The following is a 27,010-nucleotide window of genomic DNA, read 5'->3' on the forward strand; positions in this document are numbered from 1 at the left end:
GGGAAATTGCGGTCTTTGAAGAAGGAGGCCATCTGGGTTGTACGGTATGGGAACTGGTCCTCCTGGGAGCAGATGCGGCAGAGACGAAGGAATTGTGAATATGGGATGGTGTTTTTTCAGGGGGCAGGGTGTGAGGAGGTGTAGTCTAGGTAGCTGTGGGAGTCGGTTGGTTTATAGTAAATGTCCGTGTTGATTCGGTCGTACGAGACAGAAATGGAGAGGTCTAGGAAGGGGAGGGAGGAGTCTGAGACGGTCCAGTTAAATTTGAGGTCGGGGTGGAAGGTGTTGGTAAAGTGAATGAACTGTTCAACCTCCTCGTGGGAGCACAAGGCAGCACCGATACAGTCATCGATGTAACGGAGGAAAAGGTGGGGGGTGGTGCCAGTGTAGCTGCGAAAAATGGACTGTTCCACATATGAATATTCACTTCCCAGTACATCAGCATTTGTTGTAAAGTGACAGTTGTAAATTTAAAATTTTCTGTAAGCACTGAATTGATGAATATATTTTACACACTTCAAACCTACTTCATTACCTGCACAATATTTTGAGCTATTCATAGTCATGAAAAGTGCCATACAAATGAAAAATAAGTATTTTTTAAAATTGAACTTTTTAACCCCAGAGGCTGAGGAAGGATAACCCAAGTATTTTATGGAATCAAGTAGATAGCAGGATTAAGTTACCATGAATAGAAGATTTTAAAAAAAGTGAATTCAAAAGACTGCATTCCACTGCAGCAACATTTTTTTTCTAGTGCAGGTTAATAAATTCATTAGATTAGATTAGATTACATTTCAGTGTGGAAACAGGCCCTTCGGCCCAACAAGTCCACACCGCCCCGCCGAAGCGCAATCCACCCATACCCCTACATTTACCCCTTACCTAACACTACGGGCAATTTGGCACGGCCAATTCACCTGACCTGCACATCTTTGGACTGTGGGAGGAAACCGGAGTACCCGGAGGAAACCCACGCAGACACAGGGAGAACGTGCAAACTCCACACTGTCAGTCCCCTGAGGCGGGAATTGAACCCGGGTCTCCGGCGCTGTGAGGCAGCAGTGCCAACCACTGTGCCACCATGCCGCCCACAAAAGTCATAAATGTGTTTGAACTTATTTGAAGGCTCATGTTTGTTTATGCATCCAAATCTCAGAAATCCATTAAAGTAGAACTGGAACTGATCGATTGATGGATATTAAGGAAATCTCCCAATGCATGTAACTTACTGATGTTTAAAATATATCCTTGAAACCTTTCAATTCATTTTACATTGGTTTGGGTATAATCAAGTATGATCCTTCGCATAGAATGGAATGGCAGAACCTCTAGACTGGTGCTCAAACTAATGCTGCGTTAAGATCTGTAAATATATTCCTATTGTAGGTGGAATGAAGGAAACATTCAGTGAGACCATCTTCTTGATGTTATCCTTCCATTTCAAACCTAATATGTTTTCTCAATTGGACTAAGTCACTGAACAAGTGAACCCATTTCCATCGTTTCAATCACATTTTATGTATTACACGTGCTTAAGAGTTGGTTTGAGCTCAAATGGGATGTCCAGCATGTTTTCTTGACTCTGTGTCTTTGTATGGGTTAAAATGACTATCTACTCAGAAGTACCATTAAGAGTATATTGATAAATAACACATTCCTATCTGACACATGTTGAGCTAGTTTATGATGATAGCAGTTTAGAACAATTTTTAGCTTTCTCTCAAAGCAGAATGAAGTTGTCCTTACACTTCCTTTCAACTCTACACATTATTAATTTCAATGCCCGTATTTAGAATGAAAATTGCATATGCAGAATGATTCCCACATTGTGCAGGAATTTCACTGCTATCACCAGTTGCAGGAAGCTATAAATCCATCAAGGCCTTGTTCCTTCCTATCTCTGTAGCATCCCGCACCCCCGAGCTCTGAAATCCTCAAAAACATTTCCATTACTTAAAAAAAAGAAAGGATGCTGCAAATTAGAGACAAATATAGAAATTACTGGAAAAGCTCAGCAAGTCTGGGAGCATCTATGGAGAGAAATCAAAGTTAAAGTTTTGGGTCATAGAGTCATAGACATGTACGGCATGGAAACAGATACTTTGGTCCAACTCATCCATGCCAACCAGAGATCCTAAATTAACCTCGTCCCATTTGTCAGCACTTGACCCATGTCCCTCTAAACCCTTCCTATTCTTAAACCCATCCAGATGCCTTTTATGGAAGTTATTATGGCAGTAATGGAGTTAGTGTTGCAATGAATGCCCGGGATCATGTAACAGGGCTCCAGTAACAGATAATGGTCATGCATTGTGATAGGTTAGTTAAATCACTGGGAGATGAGCTAATGCTGAAGATGATGGTGCTGTAATGTGATAGGTTAGGTGTGCTGGAGGGAACCAGTGTGGCATACGATGATTAATTTAGAAGGATAAAGCAAGCCAGCATGATTAGGTATGCTAATGTTATCCAATAAGTGTGGGAAGAACAACTGTATATGTCGTAGAAGAACAAAGAGTTTGTGGGCAGTCAGGGAAGACATTTTTCTGACTGCCACAGCTTTGATTTTGCAAGATTAAAGTTTGATTTCATGAAGGATTTTCTGTGTCTCCTGGTAATTTTTTATAGAACATTGAGTAATTCTTCCACAACAATTTTAAATGTTGCAATTGTACTAACCTCAACCACTTCCACTGACAGCTCATTCCATACATGCACCACCTTCTTCATGAAAAAGTTGCCCCTTAGGTTCCTTTTAAATCTTCCCCCCTCTCACCCTGAACCTATGCCCGCTAGTTCTGGACTCCCCCAACCTAAGGAAAATACCTTGTCTATTTACCCTATCCAGGCCCCTCAATGATTTTACAAACCCCTTATAAGGTCAGCCCTCAACCTCCAATGCTCCATGGAAAACAGCCCCAGCCTATTCAGTCTCTCCCTGTAGCTCAAACCCTCCAATCCTGGCACCATCCTTGCAAATCTTTTCTGAACCTTTTTCTAGTTTCACAACAATGTTCCTATGGGAGGGACACCAGAATTGTGATCTCTCCTGAGAGTGTTTTGAGAAAGGGTCGCTTGATCTGAAACGTTAATTCTGATTCTCTCCACAGATGATACCAGACCTGCTGAGCTTTTCCAGCAATTTCTGTTTTTGTCTGTCATTACTTAAACGCTCGCCTCTCTACATCCCATTCACGGCTGTGCTTTCCTCCATCTGGGCCGTATAACTTCCCTAAACCTCTTGTATTTCTCTCCATTTCCTTTTTTAAGTCTTTCTTAAAGCCTACCTCCATGACTAAGCTTTTGGTCTCTGCTAACGTCTCCTCCTTTAGTTCAGTGCCCCATAGTTTCCAATTACATTTTGACAGAGAACTACACTGGATTACTTTTTACAATAAGGTTCTGGGTAAAGGTTGATTGAAAGAATATTAGCAATGATAATATTTGCAAATAAATTACTGTTCAAAGTCAACTGAAATCCATGTGTCTCTGACAATAGGCTGCTGGTCTTAATTTCTTGAACATATATTTCCAGTAGTTAAATTCAAATATTCTAATGTTTTCAAATAATATTCTTAAAAATCCTAATATTCTCTTTTAGTCTTCAGAGTTTCATCTTCAAATGTTGAGAGACATTGACAGAGCCTTATCCTTATGTAGATAACATCCTGATTCTGAAACTGCAGTTGGGTAGCTGGGTTGGAGAGTAGGTGCCACAGTGATTCAACTCAATCTGACGCTCACAGTCAATTTATGAATGCATCTCCCTTTAGAAATTCAGGATGATTGATTTAACCCTTAAAATAGAAAGACATTTACCGAATAATAATATTCCCAATCCCAGGGTGACAACCACATTGGTAAAAGTTGAAAGCTTTTTCAGACTATCCTCCCTCTGGAAGAAGCTACCACCTACAGCTGGAAATTGTGGTATTATTGCACCGTCAAACTCATGAACAGCATTTTGTTTCCAAGCTCAGTACAAAATGTTCAGCTGTAATCAGAGTTACAGCAATTAGGCTGCAAATTTATTTCTTTGTCACAATCTCACCTGCACTCTCACAGTAAAATATTATGATGCTTTTTGGGTATTTCTTGTGCTTTATTGAAAATTAGGAACTAATGGTGGGTAGTAAACATAAATGGGAAAAAATTACTGTATCTACTGATTACCTAAATGCAGAAAGCCAAGGGCAGCTGTTTATACATATACCTCAGGAGCTTCTTAATTCAAATAAGCAATGTATTAAGAGAATTTAGCATGGCCTGTGTTTAACTATCTTGCTCTACAAATTAGTGATAAAAGTATTTATGTCTATTCAGAAGATAAATGCCTAAGATTGTCTGTGCTTTTAATTTGGATACAGTACTCTGCTGTTCAGTCATGTGGGATTATGTAAATCTACAGAATTGTCAACTAGAGCCTAGCATTACACAAAGAAAGGAATAAAGCTGAAAACAAGGAAGGCATTCAGCCTATGTTAACTCATAAAATCTATTATATGTATGACGGAACTAATCTCCACTAACTAATGTTTTAATCGGGTGCTGCCCCCAATTCTCCTTTCTATACTGGGTCTAAGGGTTGTTTTATTAATCATGGTAGAGGGTACATTACAAGTGAGCATTATCAAGATGTGACGATTGTTTTAACAGAAAGATGTGCTATATTTCATCATAGTAGGATATACAAGATAGATTGGTCAGTTAGATAGAATTACTCCCAAAAGCCAGGGATGATATGTCTGTCCCTATCAGGATCTCAACATACACAATGCCTTTCCCCACGCACAACTGCATGACACCATCAAACTGGTGGAGTCTAACACAATTTCTAATATTAACCCTTTCAGAATTACTACCTCATACAAAATATTGCCCCCGCACCCCCACCCCCCCCCACTACAATCCCTAGCCTTTTCCTCCTTATCATTAACACTTAGAAATGTAGTTACATACCTGAATATATATTTGCCAACTCATGATGTCCCACACACTTTGGCGGTCTGGAGGCTACACAATTCTTCCAGAACAGGCTGTTTACCAACTTGAAAGCTTGGTAGGTCTTTGATGTGAAGAATATTGACTTTTATTTACCTGATGAAGGAGTGTCACTCCAAAAGCTTATGATTTCAATAAACCTGTTGGACTGTAACCTGGTGTCATGTGACTTCTGACTTCTATTCTGCAGTAGGCTTAGGGTTAACCTTAACCCATCTGTAGATCATTTCTACACTTGAGGATCTTCTGTCTTTCAAATATCCTTCATGGAGGATGCCATTCCTGCTAAATTTAGTAGTTGGTTCATTACCTTATGTGGAAGACCCTTAATTTCCTGAATTCCCTTTGCAACAGAATTCTTCCCTGCTAGCTCAAATGATTGTCCCATTTTATCATCTGGGAGATTTTAAATCTCTTGAATATCCTATCATGGAAGATGTTGCTTTGTTGGAACAAGTCGTCTTCCTAGCAAATGGACATTTTCACATTCTAAGCCATTGTACTTGGAGTGTTGCTTACTTTGTGTTATCTCTTTAACTTGCACTGATAATTCTTCTTTGAACAATGAAGGATAGAGCTATTGCTCTTTGTTGTTTCATAGAATGGTTTCATAGAATCCCTACAGTGTGGAAACTGGCCATTCAGCACAAGTTCACATCGACCCTCCGAAGAGTACCCCACCCCAGACCCATTTCTCTACCCTATTACCGTGCATTTCCTATGACTAATGCACCTAACCTACTCATCCCTGAATGCTATGGGCAACTTAGCATGGCCAATTCCCCTAACCTGCACATCTTTGGACTGTGGATGGAGCACCCAGAGGATGCAGACACAGGGAAAATCCACACAGACAGTCGCCTGAGGTGCTGATGCTGCGAGGCAGCGGTGCTAGCCACTGAGCCACTGTGCTGCATTGTCTGACAATGAAGTTGGCTGTATCAGTTTGTTCAGCAGACTATTCTGCTGTCTGAACAGCTTCAGCAAAAGATCCCTCAATACATTTGAGTGGTTTCTACAGGTCTTTCTTGTCCTCAATATTTACTTCTTCTGCCAAACCTTGTTAGCTTTTGTGTTCTGAAGCTTTCTTGGTAATGATAGGAATGAAAAACATTTCCACCAGTTTTATAAAGTCAAGACTTCCTTCCTATTGACAATATGAATTAATTAATTACAGAAATAATTTCAGTGGGTTATTTCTTAGAGTCACAGACATACAGCACGGAAACATACCCTCCAGTCCAACCAGTCCATGCTGATCATAATCCCAAACTAAACTAGTCCCACCTGCCTGAACTTGGCCCATATCCCTCCAAACATTTCTTATTCATGTACCCATCCAAATGTCTTTTAACTGTACCTGCCTCTCTCATTTACTTTTGAAGTTCATTCCACAGTCTTTGTATAATAAAAAAAGACCCTCATGTCTTTACACATCTTTCTCCTCTCATCGAAGAATATGTCCCCTAGTTTTGAAATCCCTACCCCAGGGAAACATCATCTTCCATTCACCTTACCTACAACCCTTATTATTTTGTAAACCTCTATAAGCTCACCCCTCAACCTCCTATGCTCCAGTGAAAAACGTCCTAGCCTATCCAGTCTCTCCCTATAAATCAAACCCGCCATTGCCAGCAACATACTAGGAAATCTCTCCAGCTTAAATAATATCCTTCCTATAACTGAGAGACTAGAACTGTAAACAGTACTCCAGAAGAAGCCTAACCAACATCCTGTACAACCTCGACATAATGTCCCAGTTTCTATTCTCAAAGGTCTGAGCAATGAAAGCAAATGTGCTAAATGCCTTTTTGTGTTCCCCATGAGTCAAAGAAGCCTAAAGAATCTCACTTTTGGTTTCTTCCTGGATTGAGTGTTTCCACAAAACAAGTGAACGTTTTGTTTGCTACCTGAAGGATGTTGAGGTCAGGGCGTACATGTGGGCTCAAAAGAGAAGCATTCATTGTGAATTATGAATTCATTTTCAACTCTCAGGATCTCACTGCAACTCTCATTCTCATTGCAAAGTTTAACATGGCATACCTTTACTCTCGACAGTCACTCCAACTGGAACATATGGTTTTATCTCTGGAGGCTGCAACATCTGCTCTCCAGCTATGGTGTTTGATCTGATAGAACAGTGGCACTCACCCTTGCGTCAAGCCAAAGGTTAATGAGCTGCCCATTAATATAAAGAAGTTCTGTCAAAATCAAGTCAGTTGAATCAATGTCTTGAGTATTTGTTCCCAGTGCTGGTGGTGGTGACCTGTAACCATGATGTAGAATTTTATCTCGAGCAGGGTATTGACTTGATGAGTCACGGACACGTCATTGTGTTGGCTAATATGTGATATATGTACATATCAGGAGCAGTAATAAACAGTGAGTCATACAGAAACAGACCCTTCAATCCAACTAATCCATGCCAACCATAATCTCAAATTAAACTAGTCCCAGCTGCCCAGGCTTGGTCCAGATCCATACTAACATTTCCTACACATGCACTTATCTAAATGACTTTGAAGCATCGGTTCAATCTTTTAGAATGACCTCACTGACATTGAGTTCTTACTTATGGTGGGGAACATCAGTGCGTCATGATCCAAGTGGCACCAGTTAACATAGAGTCTTATCCTCTTTATACTCTTTTTTTTTTTGTTTCAAAACTATACTTTATTCATTTTAAAAATCATGTATAAATACATTATAATGGTTATAAATCAATTCTGTACAGTTTTTGATGAGAAACAAAGAACAAATCTTGATGTCCTCATGGGTCATGCTATGATATGGTGATGATGACATGAGCCTGTCTCTTAAAGGTACACTGCCTGCTAACTGTGAAACACAGCACCACATTTAACCAATTAGCAACAATAAGCATGTTGCTTTTTGCTACTCTGAAACTATGTCCTACTACACATCTTCTAGAAATGACTTAGACTTTCACAGATATAATATGGCTTTAACATTCGTTTAACATAGCTGCGCATTGTGAGTGCCTTTGGTTTTTATTTGATTTCTCAGTGGCATCGACACTGACTGGCAGTATCTGCTGCTTTGCATACACTTTGTATTGGCTTGTGATGTGGGTGACTGTCGAGTGTTTGGAAAATGGAAATGTGCTGTTACTTTCCTGTGCTTTTCCTCTCAGGACTTATCTGCAAGTCTTGCTAATTGCTGCCACTAGCTTTCTTGCCATTTCAAGGGATTTGTTTGTTCTTACATTAAAGTAGTTATTAAACATTTGAATAACTTCAAAAGTATGTGTGCCTTCTTTTCTTTTTGAAATTATTTATAACATCAACTCCTCCAGGTGCTATTGAGTACAATAGTGTATTGAGTTATTTCAGCTGTGAGTAAGTATTTAATTTTAAAACATTGCAGAAGGACTGTTTCTCTGTGAGATCCAACCCAGTTTTCTGGTTTGCTCATCTTTGACATTCAATCTTTGTGGTGGTATTATTTCTCCTGCCATCTCATTCATTCTTGTTCCTGTAATCTCTTTAAAATCTGCAACGTCTCAGGCAGTTTGTAATCTGCTCCCTTTTAAGTTTTTAATCTTGCATTAAATCAACACTTTTTTTTTCTAATCTTCTGGCTCCAAGATTTGATAATTCTGCACTAGAACAATCCTCTCATTGTCCTCGAGGGGTTTACAAGCTTTTAAACTCTGTTATATAAATGTTTTATTATTACTGTCTAATAAAGCTTCCCATTCTCTATTAAAGCAATGTTGTCGTATTTTATTTCTTTTCAACTTTTAAATTTTGTCAAATAGCAATCTGTACCTCTGTATTGTTTATTAAGGGCATTCCTGCTTTTTTGCAATCAGATGGTAGTTTCCAACCTCCTGTAGCTTGGATGATTGATGTAGATTATGACCACTAAGCCTCATTTCTGTATTGGTCTGCTTGGATTAGAGTGGCTGAGAATGAACTATCAGTGAGACTTAACAACAGGCTTCATTTGATAGTCTGATTATAATAATTATCACAAATTATATTGGCTCGTTAGAATCACTAAAATTATTAGGAGACAGGGATGCATATTTGATTCCATCATGATCTTGAGCTGAACTTCTCTTTTTTCAGGGATAAAGTGAAGGCTGCAGATGCTGGAGGTCAGAATCAAGTGTGTGGTGCTGGAAAAAGCACAGCCGGTCAGGCAGCATCCGAGGAACAGAAATCCTGATGAAGGGCTTTGGCCCAAAACATCGACTCTCCTGCTCCTCAGATGCTGCCTGATCTGCTGTGCTTTTCCAGCACCACACTCCCAACCCCTCTCTTTTTTTTCACCCAAGGCTGTACAATATCACCAGATCAAGGTGAAAGAAATGTCACCTCTAACATTGTCCCTTTCAAAGCCATTACCTTAAACAACAATCACATTCAGAAAGCATGTGCTTTTAAACCCCCTCCAACATCTCCACACACCCATTATAAATTTTAATTATTTCTTAACCAGTTGCAGGATTCTTTTGTTTCCAGTACTTTACATGGGAGTCTGCTTCATACATTGATTGTTCTTTATAAGAAGAGTAATTTCCTGGTATCAGTCCTAAGGTTAAGTTTTCTCAAAGAGCGGGAAAAGCCAAGGACACCCCAAACTAGGGCCCTTGTGGTAGTCTAAACCAGAACTTCCAGGTTCAAGTCTCACCTGCTCCAGAAGTGTATGGTAACATCTCTGAACAGATTGTTTAAAACTAACTACCTTAAACTTGCTTATTAACTGTGACTGATGACATTTAAGATCGTCCGACAGAAATCCATCCCTGTCTCCAGTACATAAATGTTTCCCTTCTTTTGATGAGCAGAATATAATTTAATTAATATCTGAGCATAGTGATATAAAGGTTTGTTGCTCCTCCAACTTCTTTTCTGCTTTGTCTATATCCCTGATCTGTAAAGGCCATAAAGGGAACTGGTAGTTAACATTTTTATAATTTGTTCACGGGATTTGAGGGTCGCTGGCTCGGCCAGCATAACCTAACTGCCCAGAAGGTAGTAATGAGTCGACTGTATTGCTGTGCGTCTGGTGCCACATGTAGACCAGCAGATTTCCTTCCTTAAGGACATTGAGGATGGGTTCTTTCTATGGCAATTGACCATTTCTGCATGGTCACCATTAGGCTAGCTCTTTAATCGCATATTTCTTTTGAATTCAAACTTCATTAATTGTCACGGTAAGATTCAAAGCCTGTTCTGCAGACATTAACGCATGGTTGTGAATGACCAGTGACATGATCTTAGTTGTCTGAATGACTGGTTTGCAATGCAGAACGTTGCCAACAGCATAGGTTCAATTCCTGCACCAGTTGAAGCTACCATGAAGGACACTCCTTCTCAATCTCTCCACCCCCCCCCCCCCCCTCCCCAACCTCACCTGAACGCATGGTGACCCTTATGTTAAATCACCACCAGTCACTCCTATCTTTACTAGGAGAGCAGCATATGATCTGGTAGGACTATTGTGACTTTAGCTTTTAAAGCTCCACCTCCCCAATACTTTAGTATTGTCAGGTTGAAACACTTCTATTCCTACATTAATTTACGGTTCTTGTATTAAATAAAAGCAACAATTTTCATGGCATAAAGTGCTCTGAAACACATCACAGAACTTAAAATTGCACCTTGCCACAAAACGTGAAGTTCGGGCAATAAATATTAAGTTGCTTCTGAAAAAAGGAGTGAGAGAAGGGGAAGTTAACAAGGAATGTCCTCAGCTTATGGCTACCATTGAAGGTGCAATCAATTCAATCGCGGTATTCAAGTGACCTGACTTAGAGGAGCACTCATACCTTAGAGTGGTGTTGAACTGGAGAAGGTTAGGATTGAATTTCCTCCAGTCTATCATGGCATGAAACATGGTCATTTAATCACAGGAGAGGCCTGGTCAGAATCCCAGTAGTGGCAAATCCTCCTCCAGTTAATTCGGAATATGAAGGTGGATTCCCACCTGGATGAACAAGGACTCATGACTTTTATTTTAATTAAATCAACAGGTTGAGGGCATCATTGGTTACACCAGCATTTATTTCCCTTTCCTAATTGTCCAGAAAGCAGGTAAGAGTCAACCACATTGTAGTGGGTCTGGGGTCACGTGTAGCTAAGGACAACTCTGTCCTTCCTTAAAGGACATTAGTGAACCAGGTGGGTTTTTCTGACAATTGGTAATGGATTCATGGTCATCATTAGGTCCTTAATTCCAGTTTTTTTTCAAAATTCAAATTCCATCATCTACTGTGGTGAGATTTGAACCCAGGTTCCCAGAGCATTACCTGGGTCTCCAGATTTACAGTCCAGTGACAATATCAAAGTCTGTCACCTCCCCAACAGTGATGGATGTAAATTAAGTTTAATAATGAGCCAATTGAAACCCATTATTGCTGAGTCCAGTGTAATTCAGAATCCTCCTCACCCCTTTTGGTCTTTGATTCCCTCACTGATCCTAGACCTCCAGTTGATGCATTACAACAGCTGCCACCACTCCCAGTGGCACAGGCAGTAGTGAGGAGCTGCCAGTCAAGTTCAGCAAATAGCATTCTCATCCCTGAGATCTTGCAACCAGGGGGAAGGTCCAATAGTGGGCCATCTAAGTTCCTGAAGGATTGTCCTCAACGCTCTCCAACTCCTCAGAAGTGACGGAGTTCAATGTCTGTTTTGGAGGCTAATAAACCACTGTCAGGTCAAATCAATACTCAAGGCTCTTGTGCATTTGCAAACAATGATAAGACTTTTAAAATAAGACATCACTTGACTGGGAAACAAGGTAGGTCAGTGACCACTGGTGACTTGGTGCAAGTGAGGAAGCATACAGCAAACTTTATGGATGGTAGAATGAGCCAGTTTCATCAGGATTGTGGTCAAAAAGCAGAGTCTCAAGATAAAGCCTTGAGTGTGGGCTTTTCCCCAGCAGATGGGCTGAGATGAAGAATGGTCATCAATGATACTCAGTTGGAAATCTGTGACTTTATGTCATGATTATTTGGTTACCAACCTTAGTGTCACATTTGCTCCCAAAATAAGTTGGAGATGGGTAAGTAGTTTGCGAAGACAATAGGTGACGATTTCTTTTTATTTGTTCATGAGATGTGGACATTAGTGGCTGGACCAGCATTTATGCCCATCTGTAATTGTCCAGAGGGCAGTTAAATGTCAACCACATTACAAATGACTGATATATAGGAAAGAGGGACACCCCTTGAGAGGGAGAACTGATATTAATATCGAGTAACAAGGGGACTTGAGGGGTGGTTGGGAGATCAGTGGGAAGCAGGGGCTCCGGTCCTGTGAATGAACATGCTTGAGGGTTGAGCTTGGAGACGGGAGGGGAAGTCATATTGAGACTACAGCAAGAAGCAATTTTCAGCCAAGGTAAGGGGAAATCTTTAAAGGAATTTTGGCCTACGGGGCAGTGGTAGGTAGAAAAATAGCAAAGGCAGTCTGGCAGCCCCAATCTTAATGATAAAGAAGTTGATTAGTGTTTTGCACTTCATGTTGGAGGTGAAGGTGAAGGTGGTGGAGGTTCCTTTGTATTTCGGGAATATCCTGCAATTAGCAGCATTTTTAGCAGACAATGTTACTATAAGTGCAAGTGCAGAAAATGAATACAATCTAATAGTCTTCATCATTAAGGGATAAGGGAGAGGAACAGAGTGAATGGAGAATAATTCTTCTCGAATCTTTATTTTGGAAGGTGTTTAGTTTCTATTTGACTGTCTGTGAGAGAGTTTCATGTACCTGAGCCTCGTACAATAGACAATGTGAAAGATCAACAGTTGGCAATAAGGTGGAACAAGATGAAAGCCGAGATTCTGAAACACACTGAACAAGTGTTGAGTATTAGCTGACTGAAGAAAATGACTGGTACAGACACATTGAGAAGGGCGTGCCTGCTTGCAATGGGAAGGACGTAGTTGCCTAATGGCTTCACAGTGATGCTCTGAAGCAGTCAGCCAAGGGAAGACCACATGCAAGGTTAAGGTGAAGATCGCCAATGGGAGAGTTCACCATCTTACATCAACTAAATCTTAGCCCTTTTGAGATTGCAGTGGAATTTAGTTTTGTTCCTCCATTTATATACAGCTGATTTGCATTGTTTTCCATTTCAAAGTATCCTGTGAGTAGCAGTTGCCATGGACCTTCAGTGGACAAAGTGGAACATTGATGCCTGAACTGTCATACAATTTTCTAATCGACATTGCAATAGCTACTGTTAGATTCCATAGATCAATTCACCACTACAATGCAGTCCTGCATTCCAAGACATGTTGGCTCAGTTCTGCATGGAGTGAGAGCTATTACCAATGGTTATAGACTCCGGGTCATCACAGGCAGGTGACACTTGCTTCGTCCCAAGGATAATTTGTTGAGTAGACGCAGTGTTGTCTTGGGGACAAACGTGTTAATAAACAGGTGCAGAGGACTACAAGAGCCAAGTTAAAAGTATCCCGTGGCAGGGAAACAGTACTGTGCAAAAACAGTGTTGCGAGGGTTTATAATTGCTGATATAGATAGAAGCAGCAGCCTGGGTAAATGAAAGGCCCCCAGTGATGAGCGACAAACCAACATTTTGCATCGACGGTGTACTTTTCAAAATGCCCCGGTGGTATCGGGTTCTTGCCTTCCTCAGCAGTTGTAACTCCTGGTGTCCTGTTGCTTGTTGAACCTGGAGGTGCTCTGGACCCAGGCCAGACTCCTTCTAATGAATAGGATACTGCAGCTGGCTGTTTAAAAGCTGACAGAGTTTAATGTGGAGCCTAATGGAAGGAAACGATTTTCAAAGCAATATGAGCAATTCAGATACTGAAACAGAGTTCGAGAACAGTTCTTCAGAATACACTGATGAAGAAACAGATGGGGAGATATCCGAGTTAGTGAATTTATTTTCCTTAAAATGCATCTGTTTGGCTGAATTGTACCCTGTTGGTTTCTTCTTAGGAAAGTATTACTGAGTTTTAAATTAACTTTAGGTTTCTCACAATGTAAGTGCAGTTGCTAACTAAAGGGAATGAGAAGCCATTGAAATCAAATGTGTTGACAAATCAACCCAGAAACCACAAACCAACTAATGTAAGAGGGTAAATATTTTTGAGAAGATTCTAAAACTGATTTAAGTTCATCTGAGATGTCAACCATAATATTTGGCTCTCAGTGCAGTTCATTTGATTGTAAAATCATCTAATATCAACAAGACTTGCGTGTTAAATCATTAATGAGTGTTGGGACTGTAACAGCATATGAATTTAGGATTTGTTCATGTATTTATATTGTTCAAGCAATAACAATGTCCTGGATTAATGTGTTATGTTAACAGGGGATCTGTATTTATTATTGCATGTTTTAAATATTCTGTTTATCTAACAAAAAATACTGATTGGAAATTGTGGTTAACTGTGGGAAAGATATTGTTTATGAATTGTTTCTTAATAGCAACTAACTTGATCTCTTTCTGAAAGTTGCAAACTTTAATGGAAATGAAAGAGTATCTCTGCTGTAGGGACAAGCTCATCCAGCTCCGCCTACCCTCCCACCATAACAAAAGACACTGAAGTCATGTGGGCAGCTGTGTTTTTAAAGGGACACCATCATCACTATCAAAATGACTTCCTTGTAATGTAATTTCAGTTATTTTGGATTGGCTCAAAGAGCCATTTCTCACTATCTCTGTAATTGCTGTTTCTTTGACAATTGTGATCCATTTCAATTGGATCTCCATCGTTTTTAAGTGTTTGGAGAAAATTATTCTTAACAGCCTTGAAGTATCACACTTCTTGGACAGCCTGCAAAAAAATTCAGAGTTACACAGTCATGAGTTAAAGGAGATGATGTGTTTTTCAAGCAGAAAAATTTCAAGCAGAATGTTCAACCAGAGAACTAAGTTTTATTTCCCAACTTAGAAGGATGTGATAGAGTCTAGACTTATACAGCATGGAAATAGACCCTTCAGTCCAACTAGTCCATGCTGACTATAACCCCAAACTAAACTACTCTCACCTGCCTATGTTTGGCCCATAGCCCTCCTAACATTTTTTTATTCATGTACTCATCCAAATATCTTTTAAACTTGTAACTGTACCCATATCCATCACCTCCTCTGGAAGTTCATTCCACACACCAACCACTCTCTGTGTAAAAAAGTTGTCCTTCATATCTTTTTCAAATCTTTCTCCTCTCACCTTAAAAATATGTCCCCTAGTCTTGAAAGTCCCCAAAAAGGAAAATACACCCGACATTCATGATATCCATGCCCCTCATGGTTTTATAAACCTCGATAAGGTCACCCCTCAACTCCGATGCTCCAGTGGAAAAAAGTCCCAGCATGCCTAGCCTCTCCTGATAACTCAAACCCTTCAATCCTGGCAACACCCTGGTAAATCTTTTCTGAACCCTCTCCGGTTTAATAAGATCCTTCCTAAGTCACGTAGAACTGCACAGAAAACTCCAGAAGAGGCCTCACCCAATGTCCTGTATAATCTTAACATGCCATCCCAACTTTAACAATCCTGAGCGCAGTAATAGTTACACAAACATATAGTTTAAAATAATCAGTTGGGCTGCCACTGATTTATACTTTCCAGAAACAACATACATTCATTTTCAGGAAACAATTTGCAAACAATCTGAATATGTTCACATCTTGTGCTTCTTTTGAATCATCTTGGAACTGAGGGAGCTTAAGAAAACAATTAAACACAGAGCAATTAAGTGGTGCTATATGGTGTTTTGAGAACTGAGTATGCCAATGAGCCAAGAACCAGAATGACATTACAGGACCACGAGGGTGAAACAGCAGCATGGCGTTATCAATTTATTTCTTAAGTTAACCTGGTTGTGATTTTTCAAGTCAATTGAACCTGTGTTGCTTGCCTACCCAATATGAGAGGCAATTCTGTGTCAAGGAAATAAACATGAAAATACAACAGGTTTAAGTCTCTATATGGATTGGTAGTTAAACTGGCATTGAGCAGCTATGTCTAAGGTCGTGGCCAGTAATGGGTTCGAAACTCTTCAAGTTGACCTTGTTCTGTGACTCACATCATACTCCTCCCTTATTGTGCAGTTTATTCTGATTTACAAGTTACAGATACTGTATATATGTACCCCTTGTTTTCTCCGCATCCCCTCAGTGTCCTAATGACCTCTTCCTTTCAGATATCCTAGAAAAACCACCTAGCCAGGCAAAAGTGGAAGAGAGGGAGTTGTTAAAGAAAGCTGTCATTCACATTTGCAGCTGCCAGTTCAAATACTGACACTGTATGGGACATTAGAGGAGAGCTTGGAACTGGGATTCACATCTGGCAAGACTTTGTATGTAGGTGTGCCCTGTGGTCAGGGCAGGGGCAAGGTTAGCAGAGACTGTAGAAGTTGGCATTAATTCTGGTACAGAGACCTCAGATCAACACTTCAGTAATGCAGCCTCAGAAAAAGGCTCATAGGTCAACATGCTAAAATGCTTGATGCATTGAGAAAAACTTTGTGAAAGTCAAAGGCCCACTCAAGGACCTTGGCAGAGCCTGGCACCACCTCTGCATGGGGATTGTGCAGGTGCCCAAACTCCCAGCTTGGGGGAATGCCATCCAACTCTGTAAGAAGGCTTGCCAACCTGACTGTGCCACCGGAAGTCTCAGTTCCGCCTGAGGAGAAGGTATCCTCAGGAGTGCTGCAATGGAGTGCTGCTCAAAGTGAAATTGAGGCTGCTGTGGAATGGAAGCGTCTGTTGGCTCTGATAGTATTCCAATAATCAGTGCTCCTGAACAGGACTGGGATTGATTCGGCACCAGCCTAGGTGAATGAGAGCAGCTCCATGGAACAAACCCACTGTCATCCCTTAGTTGGAAAGCACTCATCTTCCTCATGGTTCCACTCCATTCATGCCCCTGCCATTAGGTGTCAGCCAACCAGCCCAGTCTGCTACCACCTCTGTGCCAAGTGGATGCAAACCAACCTCAGGCCTTCTAATGCCACAGCTGTTTGAGGGCATCCTGTGCCATTATCTGCAGTCTTCCCATCTGTCACACTGGTCCCTGCAGATATCTGCAACATAAACTCATAGAGTCATACAGCACAGAAAAGATCCTTTGATCCAACCAGTCCATGCTGAACATAATCTCAAACTAAACTAGCCTCATCTGCTTGTCACTGGCCCATATCCCTCTAAACCTTTCCTCTTTATGTACTTATCCAAATGTGTTTTAAACATGGTAACTATACCCATATCCACCACTTCTTCAAGGAGTTCATTCCACACACGAACCACCCTCTTTGTAAATAATTCGCCCCTCATGTCTGTTTTGAATCTCTCTACTCTCCCCTTAAAAATGTGCCCCCTCGTCTTGAAATCACCCATCCTAGGGAAAGGATAACTACCATTAACCCTATCTATACGCCTCATTAATTTATAAACTTCTGTAAGGTTGTCTCCCTCCTCCCAAGCTCCAGTAAAAGCTCCAGCTTATCTAGCTTTTCTTTATAACTCCAACCATCCATACCAAACAACATCTGGGTAATTGTCTTCTGAATCCTCTCCATCTTAATAATACCCTTCCTATAACTGGGTGACCAGAACTGGATACAGTCTTCCAGAAGAGGCCTCACCAGTAAAATCACAACATGGCATCCCAACTCCCGTACTCAAAAGACTGAGCAATGAAGGCAAATGTGCAAAATGCTTTTTTAACCACTTTGTCTATATGTAATGCAAACTTCAAAGTGAGTAAATTAAACAAAACTCTAACTACATGTCAGATGTTGCGATGGCCAGAGAGAAGCAGTTAGCAACCCAACTGCCAGTAACTGATGAATCTTTAACTCTGCTGCTGGTGGAGGGTCCTTTTAACCTCTGAGCACATGCGAAATTAGGAAAGGATGTAGCTGGAGCGTTGAGTTCTAAAAAGGCTCATATCAGTGTTGCGCACGATTGATCTTACGATATGCTCGTTCCGTGTACTCTTGTGGGGACTTGCTGTGCAAGTAAAAGACCTTACTGTCATGTCACCCTGACATAACTCACTCGACCAGTTTGCTGAGATGCCATTTTGGAACTTCAGGGTACTCATAACACAGTCAACAGACGGGCACTTCTGCACCCAGTTTCCTACCTTCCTGATCTTCCAAATTCTGGAGGAATGCAGCAAAATACGAAGGTGGACATTAGAAGATCAGAAGTGAAAGTGAGAAGGTCAGGACTTTGGAAAAGGCAGCCAATCAGAGTTGCCAATCTTTCAGTCTAGTCACATTGAGTATAATCATAAAACATGATATAGAAAACATTGATTGACAGGTAAAATGATTCCATTACGAGGACATCTTTAACTTCCATGGAAAGTTTGTGAAAGTTCCTTCCAATCTCCCACCCAGTATAAGTGAGACATGACAGATGACTGGTAGTTAGGAGAAGAATGTTGGGTAGCAGAAAGCCCAGCCACTGAGGCCCAATACGCTAACAATGCATAGATCCAAACTGCTCGAGTGACTATGTGTGGAGATAAAAGTATTTTTATGAATAAAGCTAATTTGTGAAATGAATAAAAAATGGTCATAAGAGTGGGAAGTGAGTGGACTTTGAGATTGTGGTCTACTCCTTGTCCTTCTCCCATCTGAAACATTAAAAAATTGAGGACACCTTCCTATTGTGCCTCTTCCAATCCTCACTGCATTTCCAGGCAGATTGGCACACTGTGGGATCCTGAGCTGTTTTCCTCACTCGGGCATCTGGAGAACATACCAAACTTGGCCAACTGGCATCATTCCAGTCTGTTCAGTATATCTAAGCAAGATCCTGCCAGTTTTGTTGCGTCTGTCCATCACCTGCCCAGGAAAGTAGGTTAAAATGCATCAACAGTGACAGAGTGATCTGAGGGCAACTTTAACAGCTTGCCTGTCTGGTTTCCACTGGCAAGCATGGCTCACGTTACCCTGACTTAATGGAAAGAGAAGAATGGCTTTAACTTTCCAGTGACACTTCACAGATGCGGTCTGTCTATATTTATTTTCTTTTACAAACAGAGAGCAGCAAATGCAATAAATCAAATCCTACCTAAAATTAAATCAAAGCCTTTTGTAAGTGTGGTATTGTTGCCATCTTTACAGAGCTTTTCAGCAGTTCTGAGTCTGATGTTCTGATGCTCCTCTACCTCTGGTTACCACTCAGTATATACTGCTTGGTGTTCTTTCTGTGTAAAGGTTACGTAAAATAAGACAGATCTGATGTCCACCAGGTTCCCTGCCAAGTGTTGAAGTTTAGAGTTACCCTAAGCCGTTTGGCGGAAAGTATAGAGGGGATGTCAGAAGCAGGTTCTTTACACAGAGAGTTGTGGGAGCATGGAATGTGTTGCCAGCAGCAGTTGTGGAAGCGAGGTCATTGGGGATATTTAAGAGACTGCTGGACATGCATATGGTCACAGAAAATTGAGGGTTCGTACATTAGGTTTACCTGATATGAGGATCAATGGTCGGCACAATATTGTGGGCTGAAGGGCCTGTTCTGTGCTGTACTGTTCTATGTTCAATGTTCTATATTGCCTGTACTGTTAACAAACCTGAGTGATGTGTATAGACTTCATTTACACTCTACCCCTGTTTTCTTTTACAGAGAGGATGTGAGGACGGCTAATGTGATCGCAGCTGAAACAGTGACCTGTCTGGTGATTGATAGAGAGTAAGTACAACCAATCTTATCATTTCCACATTAATGTGAATCATGGCCTGTGTTGTTGCATAAGGCAGTTAGTACCTGTAAGGGTTGTATGACAATATAAGGTAAACTCCTTCCACCAGGATGTTGGCGGGCTCTTGTGGTGTGGTGATAGTGCCCCTTCCTCTGAGCCAGGAGATCCAAGTTCAAGCCTCACTTGCTCCAAAGGTGTGTAATAACATCTCCGAAAAGGTTGTTAAAAAATAATTATCAAGGACTGTTCTTGGGGGAAGTTAACCAATTCTGTGTCTGTGACCATGTTAGTACGAGAGATTACTTCAGTAGCAGTGATGTGTGCATTGAGTCTGATAGTTTTACAAGAGATTATCTTGTTTCTCAGCTGTGGTTCAAATACTATGAATTAGTAAGTAGCAAACCTTTCATGTTTTCAAGATTGAGCCATCTTCTGCTGAAGAGTGGTGAGGATATTCTTCCCACCTTGGTATCAGTAACTTGGACAATACAAATAAGGATTAGGGCCAGTGAGTCTACCCAATGCATTTCAAATCGTTCAATTGAACATGACCACATTAGATAACATGTTGACAGTGAGGTGTGGTGGTGGAGTGGCAAACATGTTATTGTTAATCTATAAGACTTCATAGTTACATAGTAATAGCTCAATGCATTACTTCACCTCAAAGGTCAAATGACAGTGGCAAGCATTCATTCACAGCTACAAAGATAGTTCTATTGGGATACGTCTTGCCAGATAAATAGGGCAGTGCAGTGATAGAGGGCAATCATTATTGGAATGAAATTGGTTGGGTTCCACAATAGAAATGGCACCTGCATTGGTCAGGTGACCACTTAGCTGGTGTAGGTTGACTCGGAGGTGTGGCTGGCCATTACATACCATGAGGATTGTAGTTCTATCAGTCTTAACCTTCCTAGAAGCATTGCTGATGATTAACTATAACGATTGCAAATGCAGAAAATAAAGCTTTTACCAACTTGCTGGACAGTCATCGTGGGTGTTCATTCATCAATTTTGACATTTCGCTCTCTGTGTAGAATTGGATTTGCAATTTCATGGAGTCATTGTTAAATTTCAAAGATGTTGAAGATAACCTGAAGTAAAAGAACACATAAAATTTCAATTTGAGCCACCTAATCTCAACAGAATGATGTGTGACATATGATTCAACAGTAAATTGGACTAATTTAGGTCATTCCAAGAAATCCTGTTAATTGTTTCCTTGCTGTCACAATTTGGTCTTATTTCCTTTCTTCATAACACTTTAACAAAATAAGTTCTATGTTTGGATGTTGTGTTTAAAAGTGATTTCTTGATCGCTTTAAAAACAAAGTGTCAGCTCACTGGCTTTGAGTATCCATTTGGGTGAATTTGAGTGAACAGACTTGTGGAACTCACTCCTGGAACAGTGAAGAGTCAATATCCTAGCCTGGGGTTAACCAAATTCATTTCGTTCATGTTCGAATGTAGACTTGTGCAACTTCCATTCCAAATGGGAAATAGATCATGGATCAATGAACATGAAAGAAGACCACTGGGCCCATCAATACCAACACTTTGAAAGAGTTTTCCATTTGCTGCCACTCTCTCTTGCTCTTTCCCCATATTTTCTGCAAGTTTTTTTCAGGAAATAATCCAGTTGCTTTGTGAAAGTTAATGTTGAATGTCCACCATCCTGTCAGCAAAATTATAACTTGCTGCAGGGAACAGCCTCCTCATCTTCTGTACATTTCTTTTGACAATTATTTTCAGCCCATGTTCTCTGATAATGAACCTCTTTGCCAGTGTTAATCTTCACCAAACCTACTTGATCAAAGCTCTTCATAAGTTTGAACGTCTCAATCAAACCTTCCTCCAATCATCACAGAATGATCACAGCTAATCTCATCATTTCCCACTGAGACCCTTCACCCATGTTAATATTCTAGTCAATCTCCACTGCACCTTTTCTAAGGCCTTGATGTTTTCATGGAGTACGTCATCTATGCATGGATCCTGGGCAGAGAAAAAAGACAATATTAATGGTGGGACAGAGAAGTGGGACAGAGCAATAGCGGAGAACTTAGGTTCAGTAAAGACTGCAAGGTGAGGGTTTGAGGCTGGCATTCTGGAAGTGGAAATTCAGAAAAGTGAGAGTCATCAGCTTAGCAGTTTGAAGCGATCTGAAAGAACTGGAATTCAGAGAGCAAGTGTCAGCATGGATGAGTTAGACCGAAAGGTCTGTTTCTGTGCTGTACATCTCTATAACTCTAAGTGAATCAACCCCTATAAAGAGTGGAGCACATGGTTTAGTTAATCCCAGTTCTCCAGGGCAGATATTCGATTCAGCTAAGTAATCTATTTGCATGTGAAATGAGACATCTGGCCTCATGTTACCAAGCCAGGCTACCTTTGGAAAGATTGACGAAGTGCACTTGTGAAAGGCACAATGCAAAGTTCAGATCACAAGGGAGGCTTATTGTTACACCCTGGGTTATGTAATTGTATTGTTAGATTTGGGACTACACTCTTCAACATCAGATCCAGACCTTTTTTGGGAGTGACCAGCACAAGTATTGGGAAAGGATATTTTCAGCACACTTGATATGTATAAGCCTTGAACTCTTCCAGAAGCTTCCTGCTTGTGGGTAAGATATACTGTGACAGACAATAATGCAGAAGAGAAACGTACTACCCAGTGAGCCTCCCTCAGCCTACCATGAGTGTGCCATATAACATTGCAATGTCACTGCAGAAGGAAACTAGATGTCCCCCAAATTCAAGGTTCTTCACTTTCAGAAGTGGTCAGGTCAAAGTGTGCTCTGTGTGGTTCTGAAATCTCCTCTGGTCTGTATCCTTTATGCTACATGTAACCTTTTTGCTCTGTAACCTTTTCTGGTCTGTGACCTGTTGTTGGTGTAATTTGAACCTGTAATTTAACAGCAGATTATGAGGCCTCTGTTTGCCCTTCCTATTGAATCCCTGGCTTTACGAGATATCTATTACAGCCTCATTGACTGTGTGAGCTTGATAGAATGGGAAGCACATCAGAAAATCTATGTCCTACCTACAGTTCCCACATGAGTGACCAATGATGCTAGTGCTTTTTTTTGGCTTCATAAGATTGTTGTTTTCAACATCATGTTTTTTGTTTGTATATAAATGAAACCAATTTGTTTATTTTCCCTTTTTCTGCCTCACATAGTCCTTGTTTGCAGCCTCCCTGATCCAGTGTGCACATCATAACATATGTATGTACAAATAGATTCAAGAACAGCTTCTTCCCCAGACTTCTGAACAGATCTCTCAAGTTTTAAATTTAATATTGATCTCACTCTCTGTGCACCTTCTCTGCAGCTGTAACATTGTATTCCTCGCTGTGTTCTATTAACTTCATGAACATTGTATGGTATGATTTACCTGTACTGCACGCAAAATAAAACTTTTCATTGTCGCTAGGTACATGTGACAAAAAATCAAGTCAAATCAAATCAAGTGAAATCACTGATAGTGTCCTCGGTGTGTTCTTCTATTCTAAGAGTCTCTGCCAGCGCAGACCACTCCTACTCACCTAATACTCATTCACCCAAGTAACTCTGGGATTCAGAGCAAAAATCCTGCCATATTTTTCCAGTGTGGCCTGTGGATTCTGAGGTCAACTTGGTTTTCTGAACCTAGAGGGAGAGAGGGAGTGCGAGAGAGAGACTGGAGATGTGGGTGGTGGTGAGGAGATTAAGGAAATGTAGGCAAATGTGTTGGAAGGAACTAATAAGTAGAAAATAAACACTCAGTATGAAGGAGATAGTTCAGCGATAGGAGCTGTAAAAACTATAAAATCTATGTGTAATCCTCTTTCTGTTAGACATTTTTTACATACTGTGTACACTAGCTCATAAATTTCCTTTCACCAAAATCAAACACTAACTCAAAAGTGACAATTCCCTTCAGTTACTGTGGTTACCTGTTAGTGTACATATATAATTTAACAGGTGTTAGTGTAGGACAGGGAAGTACTGTTGCGTTAATCTTTGCCATGAGCAAATATTTCTAAATTTCAATCTTCAACTTTTCCTCTCAGCCATTTTATTTCTTTTACCCGTTGCATCATTTTTGGTTTAAAGAATGATCACCACGAATCTCAGTCAGGAAAATATCTTGGGATGATCAAGGCTAAATCAGACAGGCTGGTGGATAATTCCAGAGTCTCTGGGTGGCTGGATTTTCCCATTCTAAATCAGAGCAGTTTGGAGGCAGGATGGGAACGAAATTACTCTGATCACCTTTTGAGTTGGCCAGCTGCCTCCATTCTGGAATCTGTAATGTTCCTGGGGATGGAGCGATGCTGGGGGTGCGTGTGGAAAATAAAAGTATCTCATGCTGTTCATCAGGCACATTGTTGAGGTCGTGATGAACTCAGCTTCAGAGTTCATTTTTTTCCGGACAGGACATCTTTAATAACTCTCAAAAGCTGATCAACACCAGTCTGGTGGAAGCAGAACAGTGGCACACTGCAATGTTATTATTGACTAAGGATAAAATTACAGTGGAAGTGTGACTAACAAAGGGACAGCATGGTGGCTCAGTGGTTAGCACTGCTGCCTCACACCGGCAGGAACCTGGGTTCGATTCCAGCCATGGGTGACATTCTGTGTGGAGTTTGCACATTCTCCCCAAGTCTGAGTGGGTTTCCTCTGGGTGCTACAGTTTCCTCCTACAATCCAAAGATGTGCAGGTCAGGTGAATTGCCCATAGTGTTCAGGGATGCGTAGGTTAGGTGCATTAGTCTAGGGTAAATGTAGGGGAATGGGTCTGGGTGGGTACTCTTCGGAGGGTCAGTGTGGACTTGTAGGGCCAAATGGCCTGTTTCCCCACTGTAGAGAATCTAATCTTTTTAAAAAAAAAACTGAGGAACAATGAAACTTCAATAGAATCAAGCTTTCCCGTATACTAAAGAAGTTCTGACAACAGGTCACTGGACTCAAAATGTTAACTCTGCTTTCTCCCTGCAGATGTTGCCAGACCTGCTGAGTTTTTCCAGCAGTTTCTGTTTTGTTTCCCTACACTTCCAGTTCTCCATTTACCTCGGACAATTTGAAGACGATGGTCCTCTCGTGGTTTTTTAAGACTATGCACAGGCACCAATCACAGCAATGGCTGCCAATTCAGGCCAGAACATGGCCTACTTCTCCTTCATACTGCTCCTCAGATCAACGAGAAAGACTAATAAATGGCACTTACTGATCCTATTTACCTTCTAAATTGAGCTTCATTAAGATCAGTATGTTAACTTGCAAATAATACAGCTTTACTAACTTTTTTTCTTTCTGGGAGATAATAATTGGACAGTAAACCCTTCTCTGGGGTCATTAAGACCCAACCCCATGAAAATTTTGCTTTGTTTCAGGATGGCGATGGAGGGTTGGAAGCCATGTAGGATCCGACCCAACTTGAAATGAAGAAACAGTTTCACTCTTGGGGGAATCTCCCACAATCTGATTTTACATTCCATGCAGGGTTACAGGGATAGGATAGGGTAGGGGGGACCTGGGTGGAGTGCTCTTTGGACGATCGGTATGGACTTGATGGGTCGAACGGCCTGCTTCCTCACTGTAGGGTTTCTATTCTATTGGTCCTTGCTAAAATACATTGGAGAATAACATTGGGTGGGCTGTAAAACTCACGATGCAACTGATGTCTTCAGTTTCTTGAATGTTCATGAACTACCTACAATGATGGCCACTCAGCGCGCTCTCACTCTGACCTTTTTAACTGTACACTCTGTGAGAGTGTCACGGATCACTGTTAATTGTCAGGGAACAAATAATTGGATAAAACAAGTGGTTCCACCTGCTGATCACTTCAAACTGACTCATCTTGCTGCATTGGGATTCTGAGAGACTTATTCACTCTTTTTAAATAAATTGGCACAATGTTATGATGCAGGATTGTAACCAGAGAGCAGAACTCTGACCTTTCTCAGTAGATTACATGCTTGGTCAGGTCTGGCTCAACTGTAGCAGCGAGCAGCATAAATGCAGAAATAAAACAGGTAAAATGGAAATCAGAATTAAATATTATCTGTGACATGTTTTAATGCTGAACTGTGAGGCTTGAATCTAATGTACAAGTCTGATACTGGATAGACCAAGTCCGAAATAATCACGTGCAAAACACTTCTGCATTTGAGATCAGGGAGGCTAACTCATTAGTTTAAGTGAATCAGACAATGGTTATTCCACATGTTGAACAAATGCCTCCTCTTTGCAAGAGAACTGAGCTCTCTTCATTCTCCAACCCTCTCCTGCAGGCATAGAAATATATTTCCCTTCAGGTGGTTCTCCATTTTTTTTGAGGACCCAGATTAAATCTCCCTCCCCTCACTTTCAGACAGCAGATTTCAAAAAGTCTCTCTTGTGTTGCGTTTTGTAAATCACCATGAAGCCTTGACCTCTGGTTTTTAACCTTTACATGAATAGGAATGGTATCTCCCCATTTATGCTGTCCAAACTCTTCAAACAAAAATGAGTCCCTCACGCCCCTTCAGCTTGCTCAGCAATTTAATAAGATTTTGGTATCAAATCCACATTGCTTCTTCCCAAGATAATCTTTGCTATAGTCAAGAATATGTTTACCCCTAGAACATGTTTACCCTCCTTCGACTGATTGAACCCTTCCACTGACACCCTCCTTCGACTGACTGAACTGGTCCTAACCCTGAACAACTTCTCTTTCCAATCCTCCCACTTCCTCCAAACCAAAGGAGTAGCCATGGGCACCCGCATAGGCCCCAGCTTTGCCTGCCTCTTCATAGGATATGTGGAACAGTCCATCTTCCGCAGCTACACTGGCACCACCCCCCACCTTTTCTTCTGCTACATCGATGACCGTATCGACACTGCCTCGTGCTCCCATGAGGAGGTTGAACAGTTCATCCACTTTACCAACACCTTCCACCCCGACCTCAAATTTACCTGAACCGTCTCAGACTCCTCCCTCCCCTTCCGAGACCTCTCCATTTCTATCTCGGGTGACCAAATCAACACGGACATTTACTATAAACCGACCGACTCCCACAGCTACCTAGACTACACCTCCTCCCACCCTACCCCCTGTAAAAACGCCATCCCATATTCCCAATTCCAGGAGGATCAGTTCCAATACCGTACAACCCAGATGGCCTCCTTCTTCAAAGACCCCCCAGACGTGATCGACGATGCCCTCCACCGCATCTCCTCCACTTCCCGCTCCTCCGCCCTTGAGCCCCGCCCCTCCAACCGCCACCAGGACAGAACCCCACTGGTCCGCACCTACCACCCGACAAACCTCCATATACATCGTATCATCCGTCGTCAT

General features: G+C 41.2%; 1 protein-coding gene across 1 annotated transcript in view; it reads left to right on the forward strand.

Annotated features, from left to right (window-relative positions):
* prkg1b (protein kinase cGMP-dependent 1b) overlaps positions 1 to 27,010 on the forward strand; it is a 623,979-nt gene that overhangs the window by 446,110 nt on the left and 150,859 nt on the right. Inside the window, exon 7 of the mRNA XM_043712366.1 lies at positions 19,600 to 19,665. Coding sequence (XP_043568301.1) covers positions 19,600 to 19,665 — 66 coding nt within the window. The remainder of the gene's footprint in view (positions 1 to 19,599; positions 19,666 to 27,010) is intronic.

This window comes from Chiloscyllium plagiosum, chromosome 22 (genome assembly GCF_004010195.1).
Source record: "Chiloscyllium plagiosum isolate BGI_BamShark_2017 chromosome 22, ASM401019v2, whole genome shotgun sequence".
Classification (NCBI taxonomy): domain Eukaryota; kingdom Metazoa; phylum Chordata; class Chondrichthyes; order Orectolobiformes; family Hemiscylliidae; genus Chiloscyllium; species Chiloscyllium plagiosum.